The 22,360-nt window shown below is 40.2% G+C and overlaps 1 protein-coding gene across 1 annotated transcript; it reads right to left on the bottom strand.

The window, feature by feature from the left end:
- Window positions 1–245: 245 nt before the first annotated feature.
- On the bottom strand, window positions 246–18,137 carry cers3a (ceramide synthase 3a). The gene is made up of 11 exons (XM_069172933.1): window positions 18,087–18,137; window positions 15,349–15,530; window positions 12,769–12,886; window positions 11,930–12,048; window positions 11,673–11,730; window positions 11,401–11,451; window positions 9,961–10,053; window positions 8,404–8,532; window positions 5,292–5,398; window positions 2,362–2,515; window positions 246–1,883 (listed from the first exon to the last, which is right to left on the bottom strand). The coding sequence occupies exons 2-11, from the start codon at window positions 15,519–15,521 to the stop codon at window positions 1,695–1,697; spliced, it is 1,191 nt and encodes a 396-aa protein (XP_069029034.1). The 5' UTR covers window positions 15,522–15,530; window positions 18,087–18,137; the 3' UTR covers window positions 246–1,694.
- Window positions 18,138–22,360: the final 4,223 nt, after the last annotated feature.

Raw genomic sequence — 22,360 nt, forward strand, 5'->3', positions numbered from 1 at the left:
GAACCATCACTGGCCCGTTTAGCCCAACTGGCAGTGAGTTCATTTGAAATGAGCCGGGCCTTTAGCAGAATCGATCACTGATCAGAGCACAATGCACACCGGTTCCATCTCTGTCTCACTTGATTCCTACTTGCACTGACATCATGCCACATAGGCAATAACAACTTTGCAAGATCAGGGCGTCGCCCCTGTCATAATGAAGACACTGGCAGACTGTGTTTAAACCGACATCTGGGTCTGATAACGTTTGATTAAATTAGGATTTATTAAAGCGTCTTCCTGTACAGGCCGAAGGCTTCTGGAAACCGGCCGACCCGACGTGACTGCAGTGTTTTGTCTCCGTCTCCTGCGGCTGCCGGCTGCCTTTGTCTGTTTTGGAGGTGCAGTCCATCTCAAACCAACCCAGCGCATGTGTGAAAACAAGATATTTACCGGTGTGTCTGTGAAACAAATCTGTTATTGCTTCAGGCCTGCTGTGCTCTGGCATTTCCTATCTGCACAGTCGGTCAGTGTTCCCTTTTCACCGTTGCTTGAAGTGCAGGTTAACCAAGCTGTGTCATGTCAGTTTGCAGCAGGTTGAACAGTTGATCCTCTGCTGTGGTTTTTGGACGGCAGTGGTAAGCTGCTGGGCGGCTCTGTTTGATTGTGGGTGTGTATAACAAGTCAACTCGGAGGCTGTTCCAACACACTGGAGCTGAAAAACAGAAGTATACTTTTGTATTTACTCTTGGAATATATGACAGGCCAACCCATTAGTCTGTTACTAATGTCACCCCTCCTGCTTCCTTGGTCACATCATCCCACGTCACATGACATTTACTTGCGTTTAAGTTACACGCTTTCAAAATGTGAAATTGTCACGCACGCACACGTGGCTATCTCACGTTTTGCTGAAGTGGAGTGACGTGTCTATTTCACGCTTTACCGTGATACTGGGTTGAACAGGCCTGAGCCAGAGAGCCTGACAGACCTTGTGGTCAATGTGGTGTTCGGCCAGTGGGAGCTTCATAAACCACCATATACATTGTCTAATAGTATATATAAAAACAATTTCTCACTTTCAACAATTTATATGTTGTCTTTATGAGTTTACATAATTTGCAAATCCTCACATTCTGTTTTTATTTATATTTTACACAGCGTTCCAACTTTTTTGGAAACGGAGTTGAATGTGTTCCACCAGTGGATCCATGCAACCTGAGCAGTTGTAGAACCATTTGGTAGACACCGTAGATGGGAAATAGAAAGCTATTTAAAATGTGTGCAATATTTCATGGTAGATTTCTTCTCTAAATGGATGATTTGTCAGGAAAAGCCACAGTTGGGCCGAGTGGTTTAAAATATAGACTTTTATACAAATTTCCATGGAGCATTGAGGTGGAAACAGCAACACGATCCCCCTCCTATCCATCTCCAGATCACAATCATATGGAGAGGACTACTGATGGGGGAATGTTCCTCAGAAATGAAATGGGATTATGAGCACACAGTAGGGTTTGTGCTTTTTGTTTAGCTCGTTTCTTTTGGCCAGCGGAGCTGTCGAGTGAAGCGCTGCCACTGACAACAGAGGAAGAGCCAAAAAACATCTCCGGGTCCCTCTGCCTGTAGATGTCAGGAGTTCATAGTGCTGTAAGAACAGCAAAGGCTTTACTGGGTTAGTTTGTGTTCCAGTTTCTGATGAAATAATAAAAGAGTCAGTAGACAGTCTTTGACCAGCAGATGTTCTCAGGCGGAGACAAACATCCGAAGCAGCCGTTCTTGTCGTCCTTCCCATCAGCTGTCGGTCCCTTGACCAGCTTGTGTCGCCGTTCACCTTCATCCTCTGTTGAGCTGCTCTCTTCACCCTCCTCCTCTTCGTTGTCACTTCTCTCGTCTCTGGTTAACTGTGGCACAAGCAGAGGAAGAGATACAGTAAATGTAAAGAATGAAAGCAGACGTGATGGGAGAACGGAGGTGTTCAGAAAATGCAACCAGCAGGGGGTGTAGCCGGCAGCCGAAGGCAGAGGGAACCAAAATGTCCACCTGGAGATGGATTTGAAACCTGAGCTGCTGCAGACAACAATGAGATGCAGGCTCACAATAAAACAATACAGTTATTTCTTTATTTCACTTGTTCACAGCCTTTCTACTCACGTTATCACAAAGATGTATTTGCTGTTAGTAAAAAAAAGTGTATGTGTGTTATATTAATGTTAAGTTTTCTGCACTGAGTAGCTAAGTTGCTGTTTACAGAGCAGCTCACGGAAAAAGAGACAGACTGCATCCAAACAGACACAACCAGGTGTTGGGATTATATTCATGATCTGCTTTATTTCACAACAGACCAACATGGACAGACGATCGTTGACTGAGCAGACTTACTGTGCCGAACATGAACTTCTTGATCATGCAGAGAATGAGGTAGGCCCAGAATACGTGGAGGCAGAGAAGGATTACCAGCATGGCGTTGAAGAAGTAGTAGCCGAAGAAGGCTGGGTAGAAGAGAACAGGGTAAACCCAGGTACAGTGGATCAGCCTGGAAAAAAGGAAAACAGAAACAAGGTGTAAATATCTCCAGCTCGTGTCCTGAGATTATCATCATCATTATCGTTTTATTGGTACCAAGAGAACAGTGTTAACAGTGTTTACAACATTTATTGAAAGTGTGGACTATAAAGGAGGCTCTGATACTATATCTATAAATACAGTATATCTATATAGATCTATATAGATATAGATATCTATATCTATATATATAGATATACTGTATGTCAGACAAAACAAAGAGTATTTTCTCATGCTGATCATCTTCTCTCTCAGCTATATATAATCCAGAGGTTCTCGAATGGGTTTCACTTCTCATCTGAAAGGCTCCTTCGGTCCCACGCTTGGCACAAGAGTCGTGTTAACGACTCCTTGAGATGTGAATCGTTGACATTCAGCATTCGTGTGAATAATCAGGTTCGCACACTGAAATTAAAAAAGTTCAACGACCCCCACAAAGTTCAGTTAGAACTGAAGAAACATCTGGAATGAAAGGAGATCAAACGCCGTCGAGAAGCTCAATCAAGTCTGGTTTCCTTTAAATAACGCTTATAGATAGATGCTGTGTTCCAGATGTTGTACTCGTGTTCATGTTTTACTTGTGTTCCAGATGTTGTTCTTGTGTTCCAGGTGTTCTACTTGTGTTCCAGATGTTGTTCTTGTGTTCCAGATGTTGTACTTGTGTTCCAGATGTTGTTCTTGTGTTCCAGATGTTGTACTTGTGTTCCAGATGTTGTTCTTGTGTTCCAGATGTTGTACTTGTGTTCCAGATGTTGTTCTTGTGTTCCAGATGTTGTACTTGTGTTCCAGATGTTGTACTTGTGATCCAGATGTTGTACTCGTGTTCATGTTTTACTTGTGTTCCAGATGTTGTTCTTGTGTTCCAGGTGTTCTACTTGTGTTCCAGATGTTGTTCTTGTGTTCCAGATGTCGTACTTGTGTTCCAGATGTTGTTCTTGTGTTCCAGATGTTGTACTTGTGTTCCAGATGTTGTTCTTGTGTTCCAGATGTTGTTCTTGTGTTCCAGATGTTGTACTTGTGTTCCAGATGTTGTTCTTGTGTTCCAGATGTTGTTCTTGTGTTCCAGATGTCGTTGTTGTGTTCCAGATGTTGTACTTGTGTTCCAGATGTTGTACTTGTGTTCCAGATGTTGTTCTTGTGTTCCAGATGTTGTTCTTGTGTTCCAGGTGTTCTACTTGTGTTCCAGATGTTGTACTTGTGTTCCAGATGTTGTTCTTGTGTTCCAGATGTTGTTCTTGTGTTCCAGGTGTTCTACTTGTGTTCCAGATGTTGTACTTGTATTCCAGATGTTGTACTTGTGTACTAACTCTCTACTCTGAGTACATCAGTGTGTTCTCTCTGTCAGTACAGAACCATCAGAACACTACAAGTTCCAGGATGAATCACTCAGAACGCTCCAAAACAAGAAGTGTGAAACTCTGGACACTTTCCACCCTAAACGGTCGCCATCTTGGCTCCGTAGAGGAAGGGGACGGGGCCACCGACGTAAAGGATTTTCAAAGTAAAAGCGTGTGAGGAAGCTGCAGCTGTTCCTGAACACAAAGTGTGTCTTTTCCACTGCTGCTGCTGGACAGAAGAATCAGTGTGTTTATTGAGTATTAAACAGAGGCCACAAAAACATGTTGATTTCTGGGTAAAATAATTAAAGCTGCAGATATTTTGGAGGCTGATGTGTTCACATGATGAGGTCATTTCCTGTCTGTATGATTTGAAACAACACTAGTCTGTCAAAATTCCTGCACTACACAGTAAGAGTCCTGACATGGAAGAGCATGGAAGTATATCATCAGGAACAGAGCACTAGTCTCTAAAAAATACTCCATTTATTGGTTCAATCTGTCTTAAAACCTGATCCTCATCCTTTGTGAAGGTTTTAATAGTTACTTTGTGTTGAATCTGTATTAAGATTGAACGTTATGTAGTCATGAGAGTTGCGATTAGTTGGTCTAAATGCCTCGACCACCGGGACACACTGAAAGTTTTTCCAAAAAGTAAATGCAGAGGGAGAAGACATCATTTGTGATGATGACATCATCCACAGTAACACAGAGGTGAGTAGCAGTGGCAGCAGCAGGGAGAGGGAGGCTGTGGAAAAACTGCTGCATCAGTGGACGATGGTTGATTGCAGCTCATAGTGTGGCAATAATGAAACCACAGTGACTGAGGAAAACAGAGGAGGGGCTTGTTTTACTGGTGTCTCTTCCAAAACAGTTGTGGAGGAACATCAGGCAGCCACAGCCGCAGCGATGCTCTCCCACCCATTCAAAATACAATAAAACAAAAATTACAAAAATAGTTTCCACTCCATTCACCAGTAGAGTAACAATAAACCATTGTGTTTCTAGCCAGAAGCATATTAACATGAACAGTATTGGTGCTACTGGTTTTAGGGACTCCAGTCACATTGACGTGTACAAACAGCAGAATGTATTTGTGAACTCATTGTTGGTCAATTTAGTCAAATCAAATGAAGGTTTAAATGGATGTCTTCACTTATATAAACAGGTGAACTAACAATCATTAAATATGGCTTCTTCAATATGTGATGAGTGACAAAAATAAGTAATACATTCAAAAGAAACTAATTTAACATATACAAATCTAAAAAGAAATTAATGTAAAAACATAATCTAATGGCAGACTTTGGACCCTATTGCCATTTAGCATACCTATGCATAAACATGAATACATTCAAACACACACACACACACACACACACACACACACACACACATTTATCAGCTTACCAACATGGAAAGATGATCAGCCGTGTTACCATAAACATGATGGCGAACAAAACAAAAAGAGTCTGGCAGGTTTTCTCCCATTTGGCGTAGTTGAACAGTTTGGCAGACTGAAAGAAAAAGATTCGTATTGTTAATCAACCACTCTTAAAGAACACAGATGGTATCATGGTGTAATGTAAACCAGGCAGGTGGTTTAACTAAGTCGTTACTGGACACCACAATTTACATAAAACATCTAAATCTAGTGCCAAAGCAGGAACGAGTGAGTGTAAACATTTACATGAATAAACACGTGAAATAAAGCCTCAATACTGGCTGGTAACACAGGAGTCAACCCCTTTTTGATGCTGATGTTGCCACATATGCACTTATTGTCCTACCACTACAAATATTAACACTACTAATAATAATATAATACTATTTGACTCGAGACAGACTGGAGTAGAGTGAAGTAAGTTTTAACGACCACTATAAGATCTAAGTGATCTACTGGTCAGCATTGTGAACAGAGAACGTTTGTTCATGTCATTATACCATGTTTGAGGGCACAATAGCAAAAATGATTGAATACATTTAGTTATTTATCTATTTGTTGATCATTTCAGACACTAATATGATGGTAAACAGTAAATGCATCGAAGTATATAGTAAATATAGAGTGATTTTGGACAAAGCGACGCATCGTGCCCGCTGACTAACCTGTCTGTGATCTTTTAAAAGGATTATCATTGGCCGGCTGCATTCAAAATGGATAAAGGATTCATGTTTATCTCTCTTTTCTGTTTTATAAATCTTAAAATATATGTACTGTACCTCAGAATCTCTGTTGTTTGTATTGCAAAACAGCATCTATCTGAACAGGAACTGGTTGACAAGTGCTGCTCAGAGTTTAAAAAAAAAAAAAAAAAAAAAAAAAAAAAAAGTAATAAGCTTTGAAACCAGGAGAGAAAGATATATGTACTTACAGTGAGTACGGAAAGTATTCAGACCCCTTTAAATTTTTCACTCTTTGTTTCATTGCAGCCATTTGCTAAAATCAAAAAAGTTCATTTTATTTCTCATTAATGTACACTCAGCACCCCATCTTGACAGAAAAAAACTGAAATGTAGAAATTTGTGCAAATTTATTAAAAAAGAAAAACTGAAATATTACATGGTCATAAGTATTCAGACCCTTTGCTGTGACACTCATATTTAACTCACATGCTGTCCATTTCTTCTGATCCTCCTTGAGATGGTTTTACTCCTTCATTGGAGTCCAGCTGTGTTGAATTAAACTGATTGGACTTGATTAGGAAAGGCACACACCTGTCTATACCTTACAGCTCACAGTGCATGTCAGAGCAAATGAGAATCATGAGGTCGAAGGAACTGTCCAAGGAGCTCAGAGACAGAATTGTGGCAAGGCACAGATCTGGCCAAGGTTACAAAATAATTTCTGCAGCACTCAAGGTTCCTAAGAGCACAGTGGCCTCCATAATCCTTAAATGGAAGAAGTTTGGGACGACCAGAACTCTTCCTAGACCTGGCCGTCCAGCCAAACTGAGCAATCGTGGGAGAAGAGCCTTGGTGAGAGAGGTAAAGAAGAACCCAAAGATTACTGTGGCTGAGCTCCAGAGATGCAGTAGGGAGATGGGAGAAAGTTCCACAAAGTCAACTATCACTGCAGCCCTCCACCAGTCGGGGCTTTATGGCAGAGTGGCCCGACGGAAGCCTCTCCTCAGTGCAAGACATATGAAAGCCCGCATAGAGTTTGCCAAAAAACACATGAAGGACTCCCAGACTATGAGAAATAAGATTCTCTGGTCTGATGAGACCAAGATTGAACTTGTTGGCGTTAATTCTAAGCGGTATGTGTGGAGAAAACCAGGCACTGTTCATCACCTGCCCAATACAATCCCAACAGTGAAACATGGTGGTGGCAGCATCATGCTATGGGGGTGTTTTTCAGCTGCAGGGACAGGATGACTGGTTGCAATTGAAGGAAAGATGAATGCGGCCAAGTACAGAGATATCCTGGAAGAAAACCTCTTCCAGAGTGCTCTGGACCTCAGACTGGGCCGAAGGTTCACCTTCCAACAAGACAATGACCCTAAGCACACAGCTAAAATAACAAAGGAGTGGCTTCGGAACAACTCTGTGACCATTCTTGACTGGCCCAGCCAGAGCCCTGACCTAAACCCAATTGAGCATCTCTGGAGAGACCTGAAAATGGCTGTCCACCAACGTTCACCATCCAACCTGACGGAACTGGAGAGGATCTGCAAGGAAGAATGGCAGAGGATCCCCAAATCCAGGTGTGAAAAGCTTGTTGCATCATTCCCAAGAAGACTCATGGCTGTACTAGCTCAAAAGGGTGCTTCTACTCAATACTGAGCAAAGGTCTGAATACTTATGACCATGTGATATTTCAATTTTTCTTTTTTAATAAATTTGCACAAATTTCTACATTTCTGTTTTTTTCTGTCAAGATGGGGTGCTGAGTGTACATTAATGAGAAATAAAATGAACTTTTTTGATTTTAGCAAATGGCTGCAATGAAACAAAGAGTGAAAAATTTAAAGGGGTCTGAATACTTTCCGTACCCACTGTATATGTACATGGAGTATATGTACTCCACAATATCAGCTGCTGTCTTTTACAGTCAGGCTATAAATTTCTCCTTCAACAATTCTTCTCTGAGAACGAATTAAATTGAATATCCACATTTAAGCAAATATATAATATTAAAGTTGCATTGTTCTCACTAACAACATACTGATTTTTATTGATTGGTAACCACAGCGCCAAGCTGTCTTTATGAGCCTCGGTGTTTCTGTCTTCACTTTTAATACATGGTGCAGTAATTTAGAAGTGTGGTTGGTGTCCAGTTACAGTATATTCCCCAGTTACTAAAAGTTAATATTTAGAACAAATCATAGCTCTCTTTATTTGACCTTAACGAGGGGTTTAAACAGCCTCACCGTACCTGTATTATAGCTTTTATTCACTGATAGCGTAGGAAGAAAAAAAATATATTAAAATTGTTGGCAGAGTCGTTGCCAAGTCATCCAGTATCAACATGCTGTCAGGTGATAGAGTTGTTTAAAGCAACTTATGGCTGTTAACTGACCTCCAGTAAGACATCCGAAGCATCGTGGACCAGCATGACCAGCGTTCCTACACGGATGTAGTTGACACACCAGGAAAATGATAAGAGGACCAGAGTGGCCAAGTGGTGGATGATTTGCTCCTTAAAGTCCTAAAAAAGGAAAACAAGTAAAAAAAATAAAATTAAATAAAAATTTTAAAAAATGTGTAACTTTCACACAAATAAGCAATAAACAATGAGAGAGTGCTGTTGCTGGATGTGTGATGGAGAATAAAGATGAAAAAAAAAGCCGCACAGACTCTGCTCACTTCCAATTATTAAGGTAAAATAGCCTCAAACTAGAATTCCCGCCCAGCAGGTTACGCTCAAATTGTAGTTTACATGCATGTTTGTCCAAACTCATGTAGGTGTTGCTGCAAAGAAACAATAAGTTCTAAAACATGGAAGCTTTACATAAAACTTCAATCTTGACATCACAGAAGATCTAAACATTCACCACATTTTGTAGATGGTAATAACCTAATTCAGTGTCTGTCATAAATGGGAAATATTGTCACAATCTCCCCTTCTTCTTCTCCTCAATTATGGTTTAGAATAATAGACAGAGAAGAATGATAACCATTTAATCATATTAGATATTTGTGTGAAATTAATTAATTATTAAATTTAAGTTAAGTAAGGCCACAGACATGTTTTGACCACCAGATTTTACTCAGTTCATCCTTGAGTCCAAATGAATCTCAGTGTAAAATCTTAAGAAATTCCCTCGAGGTGTTCATGAAAAATGAAGTTTCTTCAAGGCATTCCCGAGATATCACGTTCACAAGAATGGGAAAGATGTGAGGTGACAGTGACTATTCACACATCCTCTCTGAAGGGCGGACCAATCAGAGACCAGTGTTTACCCGCGTTTGTCCCGCCCCTCCTTCACTGTGATTGGACGGCTGGTGACAGTGTCGATTGCGGTGCTGAAACTTTCCAACTTTTGCTGACCGGAAAAAAAACACCGAACGTCAAGCGCAGAATAAATGGTCAGCACCTCGTCATGTAGCTAGCGTTCATTAAAACAATTGAATAAACATTCTGTACTCAGGAAAAAATACTTTGGTGGACACAGGCCGTCGGTAGTTGCAGCGGTGGCAGAGTGTCGGCCCGTTTTGGTTAAATGAACCAGAGGTCTACGCCTACGATGGAACGACGGCAAACAGTTCTCTATGGAGCGGAACCAGACCCACATAAACACCATGGATCTGGGTCTGGTTCGTATAGGCGAGGAGGGACCATCCCAACTCACTAAATGAGTTGTTTATATCTGGGATAATGTGACAGTTAAATGTCACCTTACATACGCATTACATGCGTTTCTAACTATTTTGCACTAAAGTTGTTTTAAATTCAAAATAACAGACTTAAATAACAATAGAAGGTTCTCAACTTCATACTTATTCTGAGAAAACGCTCAACAAACTACATGAGAACGAAATAAAAAAAAACGAAAACAAGCAGAAAGGTGTAAACATGAGGAGCATAGGAGATTGAAGTAGGTGGAAGTTTCTGACTTTGACAACAAGTACTCACCTTCCTCTTCACATCAAAGGCGACACTAAAGAGAAGACTTTCATAAAAGCTCATCTCCAGGATGTAGTACCAGTACTGAGACTCCAGCATGGACTGCAGACACACACACACACACACACACACACACACACACACACACACACACACACACACACACACACACACACAGAGAGAGAGAGAGAGAGAGAGAGAAGGACAGCATGTAACATGAAGCTTTAGTTCATCTCAGTCTCACAAACAAAAGGTTTTTCCCACAAGGCTCTGCTCTTTTGTCCTTCAGGAACTGTAGAAGTGCTTATTGTTCACTCTGCCATGTCGTCTCCCACACAGCAGACTGCAGCCAGTACACAAGTCACATTCACTTTCCTACCACTCATAAAAACTAGAGCACAGTTCTGTTTCTAAATAAAGTGACAATTATCAAGCTTTATTAAAAGGACAAGGCTGTTGTGTGTTGTTTATTTAGACAAATACTTCTACTATTTGGTGATGCGAAACTTATGTTGGTACTCAAGACTTGATAATTCATTATAAAAGGCACATTTGTCCATTTGGCCACATGTGGAGCTGAAAACTCAAGTGGTTCATGCAAAAACTGTAGCTTGATGTGAGATCTATTGACATTATTTCTACTTGCAAAAAAACACCCTGAAAAGCAATTGTGTTAATAAGTGAGTTTTACAAAATAAGTCACTCACAGAATCAGTTTCTGACTGACAACTGATTCTGAAGTGACGTCCGCACCAGAGACTGATACAATGTCGGTCTCTGATGCGGATGTCACTTCTTACACAATGTAAGATGATGATTCAGAGTACAGAATGTTTGATTGCTTCCCCTGTCCTCTCATCGCTCCTGCTGATTGGCTGTAAATAAACCTCAGCAGTGATCTGTGATGTGGTGCCGCTGCTGCAGAGAACACTCTTACTTACTATTTGAGGAAGATATTGTGTTTGTATTTTCACCCGCTCAATTAACCAACAACAATATTTGTGGCTTTAGAAAGCAGCCAAACACACACACACACACACACACACACACACACACACACACACACACACACACACACACACACATCTCAAATTTCTCCAAGGCGATTTGTGTTTTTTCACTTTAATATCCAACTTTCATTTGCTGCAGACTGAAGTGTTATTGGAAAGCAATTTCTGCAAAAGCTGTTTTAAAATGCTTGCAGGGGCCGTGACTACTGTTTCACTATCTGTGGATGTTTTTTTCACATTCAAATGAATTAAAGAAAGCAGGAGAAAGATGTAAAAGTATGACAGAGACGCTGCACTGACTCCATGATCAAAGCTGGGACTGTTGGAGGAGCTCGTAGACCTCATGGAATGAGTTCAACTAAAAACACGAATGGTACTGAATTACATTTCCTGGTGCTGACATGAAGATTATCGGGTATAACGACAGTAAACAACAAACCTGCTTTGGAAAATCTGTCCAGACTTCCTTAGTGTCATGAAGCCACTCTTTCTGTAAAAAAAAAAGAAGGGGTTTTCACTTTTTGTTAGGAATGCAGAAGTAGAAGAATGGTGAACAGAACAACTGTCATAAAACATGAAGAGTGACAGAAACAAGCCGAGTGGCTTTAAAGTGACAAAATTAACCACGCGTGTCTTCGGTTACTTTTCACAATAAAAGCTTCTGACTCTGGCTGAGATGGACTCATGTTCAGATTATTAGAAGCCACTCACATCATACAGTGCGACCACTCCTCCTCCAAACGCACACAGATAGAAGACAAACCTCCAACTGTGGGAAGCAGAGAGGAGACGTGTACAGACTCTGGCTGCTGGAGGTATTCTACAAATATTACTATCACAAACACACACTCGCAGACACACACACTCGCACACACACACACACACACACACACACACACACACACACACACACACACACACACACACACACACACACACACACACACACACACACACAGAGTAGTGACCTGGCCTCTCTGAACTTCTTCAGCACTCCGGGACGGTCGTGTCTGCGTCTTCTTCTGAACCAGCGCTCCACTTGTCTCACTGACAAACTGCTTTTCTTGGACAGCCCATCAATGTCAGCCTGAACACACACGCACACACACACACACGCACACACGCACGCACGCACACACACACACACACACACACACACACGCACACGCACACACACACACACACACACAACACAGAACACACATACACACACATTCTGTATTTTACTGTATTTGCTTGCATTAACTTTAACTTCTTTGATTCATTTAATCTGACTGTTAGATTGATTAAAATGAGTGTGTATGTCAGGAACATCCTCGGGCCTCCTTCTCAGAAACGGACCCTCGATGTTTAATGGAAAAAAAAATTGGTTTTGAATACTGTCAACAATGAGGTTTGTGATTTAACCAAAGTAACCAGGAGAATAATTTGGAAAGAGGTGATATGATGTGGCTGTTGAGTTTTTGAGGTTTTGGTGTCATTGAAAAATGTGAAATGTAATACCATTTAGCATCATTTCAAGACATACAAATATCATGTTACTGATGTTATTTATCACTATTACACAATTGAAGGTCTGTGGCTAGATAGGATCATTTTAAAATGCTGTTGGCTAAAGATGCTCCAGATGTCTACCTCCTTCAAGTGTGTGAAGCGATATGATTATTATATTATTTTTGGATTTGTCAGATGGCCAAAGTTGTAGCTCCAACCAATTTGTCTGACCTAAAAACAACACAGATCAACATGATGACATCTCAATGATCACATTAATTTGTGGGACTCGTTTGAGTGTGTCTTTGTTTACTTGAGCAGGATTTCTACATCGAGTGGTATAGTAGAGTTCCAGGATGGGAACGTCTTCTGCTTTCTGAAGGACAGTCTGCTTGATTCCAACAGAGACTGCAAATGGTGTCGCAATCCATCTGGAACACAGTGAAGACACCCAGTGGAGGACATGCAGCAAATCATGGATAAGATGCCATTATAGAGAGCACACATTCATTTACATAAAACATACTAAATAAGTACAGGATAAGTTATCAGTTTCATCACAGCGTGACTTTCCTAAAAGATAAGAACGAATCTGAAATCAAACCTGAAATGGACGTGTAATCTTTAAGGTGTTCAACTGAGATCTTCCTGTGGTGTGTTGCATACTAGTCATAGAACAAGGATAGATTATCCAGCCACAGCTTCAGGCAGTGAATTATAATTGGACCGGACCAACAGGCTACTCTAACTGGGATCAGAAGGAAGGCAGAACTTATAGCCAGGCAGTATCTCCAAGTCAAGTTTCCGCTATAGGTGGGCAGGGCATAGTGTTAATCAGATCCACTGCTCACTCCTCCCCATCCCCATCCAAATATGGACACTTCTGGCTCCAAAAACAGAAAGATGGCAAAGACCGAAACGGCAAACTCTCGATGGCAGCTCACAAACCACTTGTCATATGTTTAAGAATGGGACTCAGTTGCACGACTCAACACAAAACAGTTCAGGAATAATTCTTTACTGTCCGGACCAGGCAAAGCACAAACAGCACTATAAAGTTCAATCTTAGAAAGTCAAAATCAGGTAAAGATCCAGGAAGGACGTGATTATAAAGGACGGAAGCTCCATCTGTCCGTGAGGCTGGTACACGAACGGAGGCCCTCCGAGAGGGAAAGACAAAAGGAGGATGTAGAAAACAAACTCGGGTAAATACACCAGGACTCACAAAATACAAGGAATTCACATGAACAAGGAGCGGACACCACGGATGACGCAGACTTCATATACAGGAGGGCAGGGAGATAATTAAACACAGGTGGAGACAATCACAGGGGAGGAAAGAGACGAGGTAAAAACAACAGAAAAAAGACACAAGGAAATGAACATGAGAACTTTAAAAGAATACGAGATATCAACCGAATGACAAGGAAAACACAGAAAGACAACTAAACAATAAGAACTGGAAAAAAGGAATAAGACAAAACTAAACAAGAATAAACTTGTGACACTAACGGGTGAATCACGTCTCGCTGCCGCCAACTCGCTCCTCCTGGCTTTGTCTAACGACGGTCACTTCTGACTCCAAAACAAGAAAGAACTCGAGGCTCGAAAACAGAACTTCCGAAATCAGTGGGTGACGTCACGGTTGGTGGGAATATCTGGAATAGTCCTCCTTATGGATGGATGGATGGATGGATGGATGGATGGTGGCTGATGGATGGATGATGGATGGATGATGGATGGATGATGGATGGTGGATGATGTATGATGGATGGATGGATGGATGGATGGATGGATGGATGGATGATGGATGGATGATGGATGGTGGATGATTGATGGATGGATGGATGGATGGATGGATGGATGGATGGATGGATGGATGGATGGATGGATGACTTTTTTTTATTTATTTATACAGTAGTGTGCATCAGGCCAAAAAAGGTTTTCAATCTCAAACTGAAAGGGACATTGTTTTGCTACAGCAGCATATACAGGGAAAAGCAATACAAATGACAGAATAAAAAATAGAGATAGCAAAAACTACTAAATATAAAAAATGCACATTATATACAAATACAAATAGAATAATATTAAATTAAATTACACAACAGTGTAACGAATTAAACAAACAAACAAACAACAGTGCAACGGTGTTATTGATGTGTGATGGATTTGGAGGTGAGCTATTGAATGATATGTTATATATATATATATATATATATATATATATATATCAAAAAGGTATCTGTCCTTTGCAAAGCAATAAGTATATTCCCCTCCTGCTGATACAGCTGCAGCAAACCACAATAATTGTCAAATATATATTTGTGACGAATATGTTGTTATCTTGTAGTCAGTTTTACCTAAAACCTTTTTAGTGTGATGAAATTTTAACTCCATGAATGTCAAATAATTCACACTTTTAAGTGTTGACTGTTAACATTATGAAAGAGTTTCACATTCAAGCAACTCAAGGTTAAAGTAAATTTACTCTTCATGGGAGTCGAGTTTTAACTCCCAAAGAGTTCAAGTTCAACTCCTGAAAAGAGTTAAAAGATCAACTTCTAGAAAAGAGTTAATAGATCAACTTCTAGAAAAGAGTTAATAGATCAACTTCTAGAAAAGAGTTAATAGATCAACTTCTAGAAAAGAGTTGAAAGATCAACTTCTAGAAAAGAGTTAACAGATCAACTTCTAGAAAAGAGTTAATAGATCAACTTCTAGAAAAGAGTTGAAAGATCAACTTCTAGAAAAGAGTTAAAAGATCAACTTCTAGAAAAGAGTTCCTTCCACTCTGCTTCAGAGTGAATTTGATGGTCTCACATGGAACAAAGCAAAAACAGTTGATTTGAACTCAGAGAGTTTATTCCAAAGACGTGAATTTGCTGTGTACCTTTCAAACAGGTATCTGATGAGCAGAAAGACGAAGGCATAGGGGACAGTGATGTAGAGGTGGGACGCTCTGGCATAGACCCGACCCTCCTTGTCCTCCAGGTCGGCCCACGTCAGGTCTCCGGGAAGCCACAATCTGTCCCACCAGAACAACTCATGCAGGGCGTCCAACATCCCTCCTCCCTGACGAAGGTTGTGAAAACACAAGTGGGGATAACATTATAGCAACTAACAACAGACATGTAACACTGTCTGTAAGATGTGGAAGTAGAGGAAGATGATATGACTGACGGTTCACAACAAAAAGGTAACAAGCTGATCTCCAAGGAAACAGTCTGTTTGTCACTTTGGCTCAATTCCATCTGGAAATTCCTCTAAATGTTGTCTTGGACGTTGGTTTCACCAGTAATATGAACTTATCGGTGCCAGATTTAAGTGCTGTTCAGAAAAAAAAGCATCTACAAGAACAGAAAGTGACTTAACCAAAGGTTTTGGATACACCAGACGTAAAATAGGTAACTCTGATGCCAAAGATGAAATATCTGGCCATTCTGCTGACTCAGCAATTAAAGAGCATGTTAGGTATCTGCTGACATCCTGACAAACAGAGATTGTTGTATTCTCTGGATGAGCCGACACTAAATCCTAAATGCACACGGATACACAGAAATCACTCATTTCTACGGTTATAATTACCTACATAATAGATTAATTAATTACCTTTTGGTTAATTCAAACTAATTAAAATACTGAGAAATGTTTTGTGTGGTGGATTTCTTTAAACTCGTCTACACCTTAACGAAGACTAATGACTTCAGTCAGTTTAGTTTGCTAGTTATAAGTTGTGACTTTTTCTTTTTCACACTCACAGGCAGATCAATACAGCAGAAAACTGGAATCCAGACAAACAAACAATGAGAGATTGTGTTGAACTCCAAAAAACAACCGGGTGCTTTTTTTTTTTTTTTTAATAACAAAGATGTCAAATTTCATAAAGAGCCTGAAACAAGCCGACTGCAGGCACCAATGTTACAGTTACTGTCGTGTACACATGAAGGTCCACCTACTAAGCAAATATTGACTTATTGATCCCCTCCCTTATTCTCAGATCACTCACACACCTTTTTTCAACAGCCCTCTCAAACACACAGAAAGAGAGAGAGACCATGAGAACGAGGCAACGAGAGGAAAACACTGCAAAAGCCGACAATGAACGCCTCCGCGGCAGCTCAGCAACACAGAATAACAGCTGAGAGCTTTTGGGGTTCGACTCAATCTGTCGTTGTTGGTTCGTTTGTCTGGAGTCCAATCATCTTCTGTATTGTTCTTTCTGCAAAATTAAACACACTGAAAACGAAACAATCACACCGTTTCCAAGCAAACTAGCCAACCAAGCAAAGTAAAAGTGTAAAACTGGTGTTCCTGAACAGTGAAACATGTTTCTGGAGTAAAAACAGAACCGCATCACATCCTGCAGAGAAAGCTTTATTAGCAGGCATAGTTTACTGAGCTGGGACTTGTGAATATTATATGTAAGTTAATATATGCAACCTGTAAATATAGTTAATATATAAGGGAATACTGTGCCAGAATTATCTTTTTTGTAAATGATGCTCTAGTTATCTACTAATAACTACAATGGTGGGCTCATTACAGTTAACACGACTCAAAAACAGACACAACACAATATCCAGGCTGATATATTTGAGATGCATCAAAAAATGTTTTAGTTTTTTTACTTCAGTTTGGAAGTTGGGGCTCCTTTTCTGTTCTGATAGAGAAATTATGAAATTATGAGAAAGTGTCAGCATCATCTTTTTCACTCCTCCAGTTCATGTCAGTGTTTATATGGCTGACACATCAACTTCTCACTGCTGAAACATGCTTTGTTGACAGCTTCACTAGTGGCATAAACACAGCTGCATTATGTTTATAATCACAACAGATTTTTGCAACCTTTCATGTGACACCAGCACACTGTTGAGGAGACTGTGCATTATGATCCCCAAACCGATGGAGGGCTTTTTCCTACCACATTACAATCTCAGTATTCCCAGTGAAACCCACGGAGGATTCACTCTTTAATCGCTGACAATAACTTCAACAACTTAACATAAAACTTTAAGATGCAGAGTAAAAGCACAATATTGTGGAAAGTCTTAAATTGAAACATTAGAATAACTTTAAACTAAAGAAGAATAAAAACCATGAAGTCCCCTCTACAGAAAGCTCAAGGGCCTGTTTTTCATCCAAGCGAACGGTCCAAACTCCTCCTGGACTTGTCCGTTAGCTGTTTATATTGTCCTTCCAGTGACACTAACGGAGATTTGTCTCCAGTCACAGTACCTGCCCTTCTACCTTTACGTAGCCGCGGGCCCTCCAAAGGTTTCCCAGCTCGCACATCTTTGAACGTGTCAAACATCTTAAACAGCTCATCTTAACGCAAACATTTTGATTTCATGGTGGGCAGACCGCAACAATTTGGATCTGGCCGGAAATGTTGTGTTGCTCATCCTGAGAACAGAGTTCATTCAACCTAAATCAGCCATGACAAAGCAAACATCACCGACTTTAGGATGCCTTTGGATCAAACAGCTGCCCCCTTCAGGCCGACAGGCAGCACAATTTTTTTTTTCACAGAATAGAAATAAAAAGAACATTGACCTGTCACTCAGATTGTGACCAACAACAGGCAGACGGGCTTTCACACTCCAAGGTCACACTAAAACAAAGCCTTACCTTTCCACGGTCAACCACAACGAGCAGGTCGGGGCAGTTGCTTCCACACCAGCTGACTGCTTGTGTTTGCTGTGGGGAAAAAAAGAAACAGTAAAGTCCCCTATGCCCCCCCCCCTCCGCCCCCCCCTCAACCTCCTCCCTCCCTCCTTCCCCCCTCCACCAACCAACCAGCCACTGTCTTTGTTTGACATTCTTTAGAGTCACACCCAACTCAGACACAATTACCTGGGAAAGGTTGGTTTTTTTCTTCCATCCAGGAAGTAGAGGGAGGAAAGTGGATTGTCACAACACACCCTCAGGAGATCTAATAACCTTGTTTGTACTGTGTTCCTGATAAAGTTCAGAGAAAAATCTCCCATGAGCAGAGGCAACTGGTAATTCATGTTGAATTTTATAAACAATGCAAAATGTACAAAATGTATTTCTTTAATAGGAAAGAAGTATATAAGCAAACAGCATAAAAAATGTTTTTACTCATAAACTGACTATTAAACTGTTATTTAGCTGATAAACTTCCCTTTGTATGTTCAGCTTTTAAAGCAAAGATACTTCAAATGTTCTGATGCAAACAAGCAAACAACCATTTTCATAAGATATTTTTTGCCTTTTCAACTCATAATTTATGATCCTGTCATTTCCACCAGGCTGATAACATTTACGCTACTTTACTTATAAACTGACATCAGCTTAAAGCAGGTTTACAAAGAGCTCCATCTGTATGTGGTTTAGGGTGTGTGTGTGTGTGTGCGTGTGTGTGTGTGTGTGTGTGTGCGTGTGTGCGTGTGTGTGTGTGTGTGTGTGTGTGTACTGACACAGCAAACAGTGTACAGGTACTCAACGTCTCGTTAAATCAATAAAGCCCTTTGATGGAAATCTTAATGAATGATTAACATGACAGCAACATGGAAAGGTACCTGGAAAGTTCTTCTCAGAATCAAACAGAACCGGACCAGAATTTTTCAAATTTAAAGGTCCACAAATGAGATCCACAAATCTGTCTGCTGATCATCAACATACATTCTTGTTTTCAGTGAAGCCATCAATGGTTTTGTCTGTCTCATCTTACGAGTACATATCAGGATCATATCAGGTGGAAACTAATGAGATTCTCTCAAGCCATAAAAACATAACCTGCGATGTCCTCCAATGAAGTCCCGGAGTCATTATTCTCAATAAGAGCAATAAGAACATGAATTTGGGGAAAACCAAGGCCAGTCAATAGGAATGGACTGAGGAAACATCCTCACGTCATAAGAACTCTGCTGCCACCTGCTGTCATCATAAGATAGCTTCAGATAATTAAAAAAAAAAAAAAAACTTAAAACTCCTAGAAAAAGATACATTAAATTTTGCATTATGAAAGAGGAGACATTCGTACATTCGTGTAGGAATTCAATACTCCACACTTACGGAGAAAAATATAACTGGAGTGCTGTTATAACAAACCAAGTGATGAATATTTCTGACGATGTGATGAATGTCTCTGAAAGTAAAAACAGGAAATTGGCATCAAATAGGAGACCAGTGTGAAAATTAGAAGAGCAAATTTAGCAATTTACACTCAACAAAAACATAAGTGCAACACTTCTGTTTTCGCTCCTATTTTCCACGAGTTTAAGAAAAAGATCTAAAACTTCTTTTATGTACATTTTGCTCAAATTTTTTTCACAAATTTGTTAAAATCCATCTCAGTGAGCATCTCACGTTCGCCTGGAGAATCTGGTCACCTGATTAAACAGCCTGATCATTGCACATAGTGTTCCTCGAACCGGTCACAATAAAATGTGCTGTTTTACACACCGTTGAGAGGTAATTATCTCCGGTGACCAAAGTCAAATGCATTTCTGCGGTCAGAGTGGGCAACGCGCCGTCCAATTTGAAACTGATGACGAAGGTTGAACAGAAACACAATGAGATTGTTATTCACATCGGAGGTGGAATTGGTGCAGAACAATGTTGGACCTCAAAGTTTTCTCTCGACCGCTGCCCAAGTTGACCAGTGATGACATGTTTAAATGTATGCTACTAATTTAATAGAACAAAAAACAGACAAATAAATGCAGACTATTATATATCAGATCTCTCGTCAAAATCTCTCTTAGTAAGTGATTTGATAACTGACTGTTAGTCTCTCACACCCAAACTGGAAAACACAAAAACCGATAGTCTTTGTTGTTGTTTATCGCCCACATCCCCTTTACTCCGAGTTCCTAACTGAATTCTGACTCTTTATCTGATTTAGTGCCGAGTTCAGATAAAGTGATGGTAGTGAGTGACTTTAACACTCGATCTCGATGTTAATAAACCCCCTCACTGTTATAATCACACCCTCCATCTGACAAACGGCAGAGAAATTGAACATTTATTAGTATTTCCTCAAAACTTTATTTTTTTTTAATAACATTTGAATTTTGAATATTGGACGACAGCATTTGGGATACAAATCCTTTACAGTAGATGTGTCTGATAATGCTGTGGCCTAATTTTAACGAAGCAGTTTCATTACTACCTCAACACGAGGGGATTACCTCGTCGCCAACACTGCAGCCTCTCTGAAGAAGACGGTGATGAACCAGAGGAGGCCGTCTCCTCGGCACAATTCAGACACGCTCCTTAAAGCAGCAATGAAAGAAAGTGGTGTTCCACCATTTAAAAGAGCTTCACCTGGCCTCGAAGGATAGTCTCATAACGTATAAGAAAGTCCTGTGTGAGGCCAGAACTGCATATTATTCATCCTTATTGGGGAAAACAAGAACAAACACAGGTTTCTTGTCAGAGTCGCAGCTCTAATGAGCCTCATATTCATCCAGCTCTCAACAGTAATGACTTCTTGAGCTTCTTTACTAATAAAATTGTTACTATCAGGGAAAACTTTGTCCGTGGGACCAGATTATATTCAGGCTAGTTCTGTGCTGTTGAGCTCACTAATATAGACTTCATCTAAATCATCAGCCTGCCTCTTAGATCCCGTCCCAACAAGACTGCTCGAGGATGTTTTCGCCCCAACTAGCACTTCCATATTAGATGAGATCAATTCATCATTTTCAACCAGCTATGTACCGCAGGCTTTTAAAGTGGCTGTAATTAAACCTTTACTTAAAAAGCCGACTCTTGATCAGCTGTTTTTGGAAACTACAGACCAATTTCCAACCTGATGTTTATTTCCAAAATCCTTGAAAAAGTTGTTTCAAATCAACTTTGTGATCATTTACAAAGGAATGATCTGTTTGAAGATGTTCAGTCTTTAGAGTTCATCATAGCACAGAAACAGCTCTGGTGAAAGTTACTAAGAACCTTTTATTAGCCTCAGATAATGGACTCGTCTCTGTGCTTGTTCTTCTGGACCTCGGTGCTGCTTTTGACACGATTGATCATACGATCTTATTACAGAGATTAGAAGATGTTACGAGGATTAAAGGAACTGCATTAGACTGGTTCAAATCCTTTTTATCAGATAGATTCCAGTTTGTCCATGTCAACAATGAGTCTTCCAGACAAACAAGAGTTAGTTATGGAGTTCCACAAGGCTCAGTGTTAGGCCCAATACTTTTTACTTTCTACATGCTTCCATTAGGAGATGTCATCAGGAAGCACTGCATCAACTTCCATTGTTATGCAGATGACACTCAGCTATATCTTTCTATAAAACCAGATGAAACTAATCAGTTAGTAAAACTTGAAGATCGTCTGAAAGACACTTAGAAAAACTCATTCATGTGTTTGTTACTTCCAGGCTGGATTATTGTAATTCCTTGTTGTTAGGATGTTCAAATTATTCATTAAAAACCTCCAGCTAAAACCAGATGAAACTAATCAGTTAGTAAAACTTGAAGATCGTCTGAAAGACACTTAGAAAAACTCATTCATGTGTTTGTTACTTCCAGGCTGGATTATTGTAATTCCTTGTTGTTAGGATGTTCAAATTATTCATTAAAAACCTCCAGCTAATCTAAAATGCTGCAGCAAGAGTACTGACGGGATTAGAGATCATATTTCTCCAGTTTTAGCTTCTCTTCATCGATTTCCTGTTAAATCAAGAATAGAATTTAAAATTCTCCTGCTGACTTACAAAGTTCTTCATGACCAGGTTCCATCTTATCTCAGAGATCTTCTAGAACCACATCATCCTGACAGATCTTCTAGAACCACATCATCCTGATAGAGATCTTATAGAACCACATCATCCTGACAGATCTTATAGAACCACATTGTCCTGACAGATCTTATAGAACCACATCGTCCTGACAGATCTTATAGAACCACATCGTCCTGAA

The sequence above is a fragment of the Embiotoca jacksoni genome, unplaced genomic scaffold (assembly GCF_022577435.1).
Source record: "Embiotoca jacksoni isolate LCO1_2020_lvr unplaced genomic scaffold, fEmbJac1.0.p SCAF_56, whole genome shotgun sequence".
NCBI classification, from domain to species: Eukaryota; Metazoa; Chordata; class Actinopteri; family Embiotocidae; genus Embiotoca; species Embiotoca jacksoni.

Coding starts and splice junctions, on each gene's coding strand:
- cers3a (XM_069172933.1), bottom strand. CDS start 15,521: ATGTTGGACGCCCTGCATGAGTTGTTCTGGTGGGACAGATTGTGGCTT. Junction 10,054..11,400: donor GGACAGATTTTCCAAAGCAG/GTTTGTTGTTTA, acceptor GTGTGTCTGCAG/TCCATGCTGGAGTCTCAGTA. Junction 5,399..8,403: donor CTTCGGATGTCTTACTGGAG/GTCAGTTAACAG, acceptor TTTTTCTTTCAG/TCTGCCAAACTGTTCAACTA.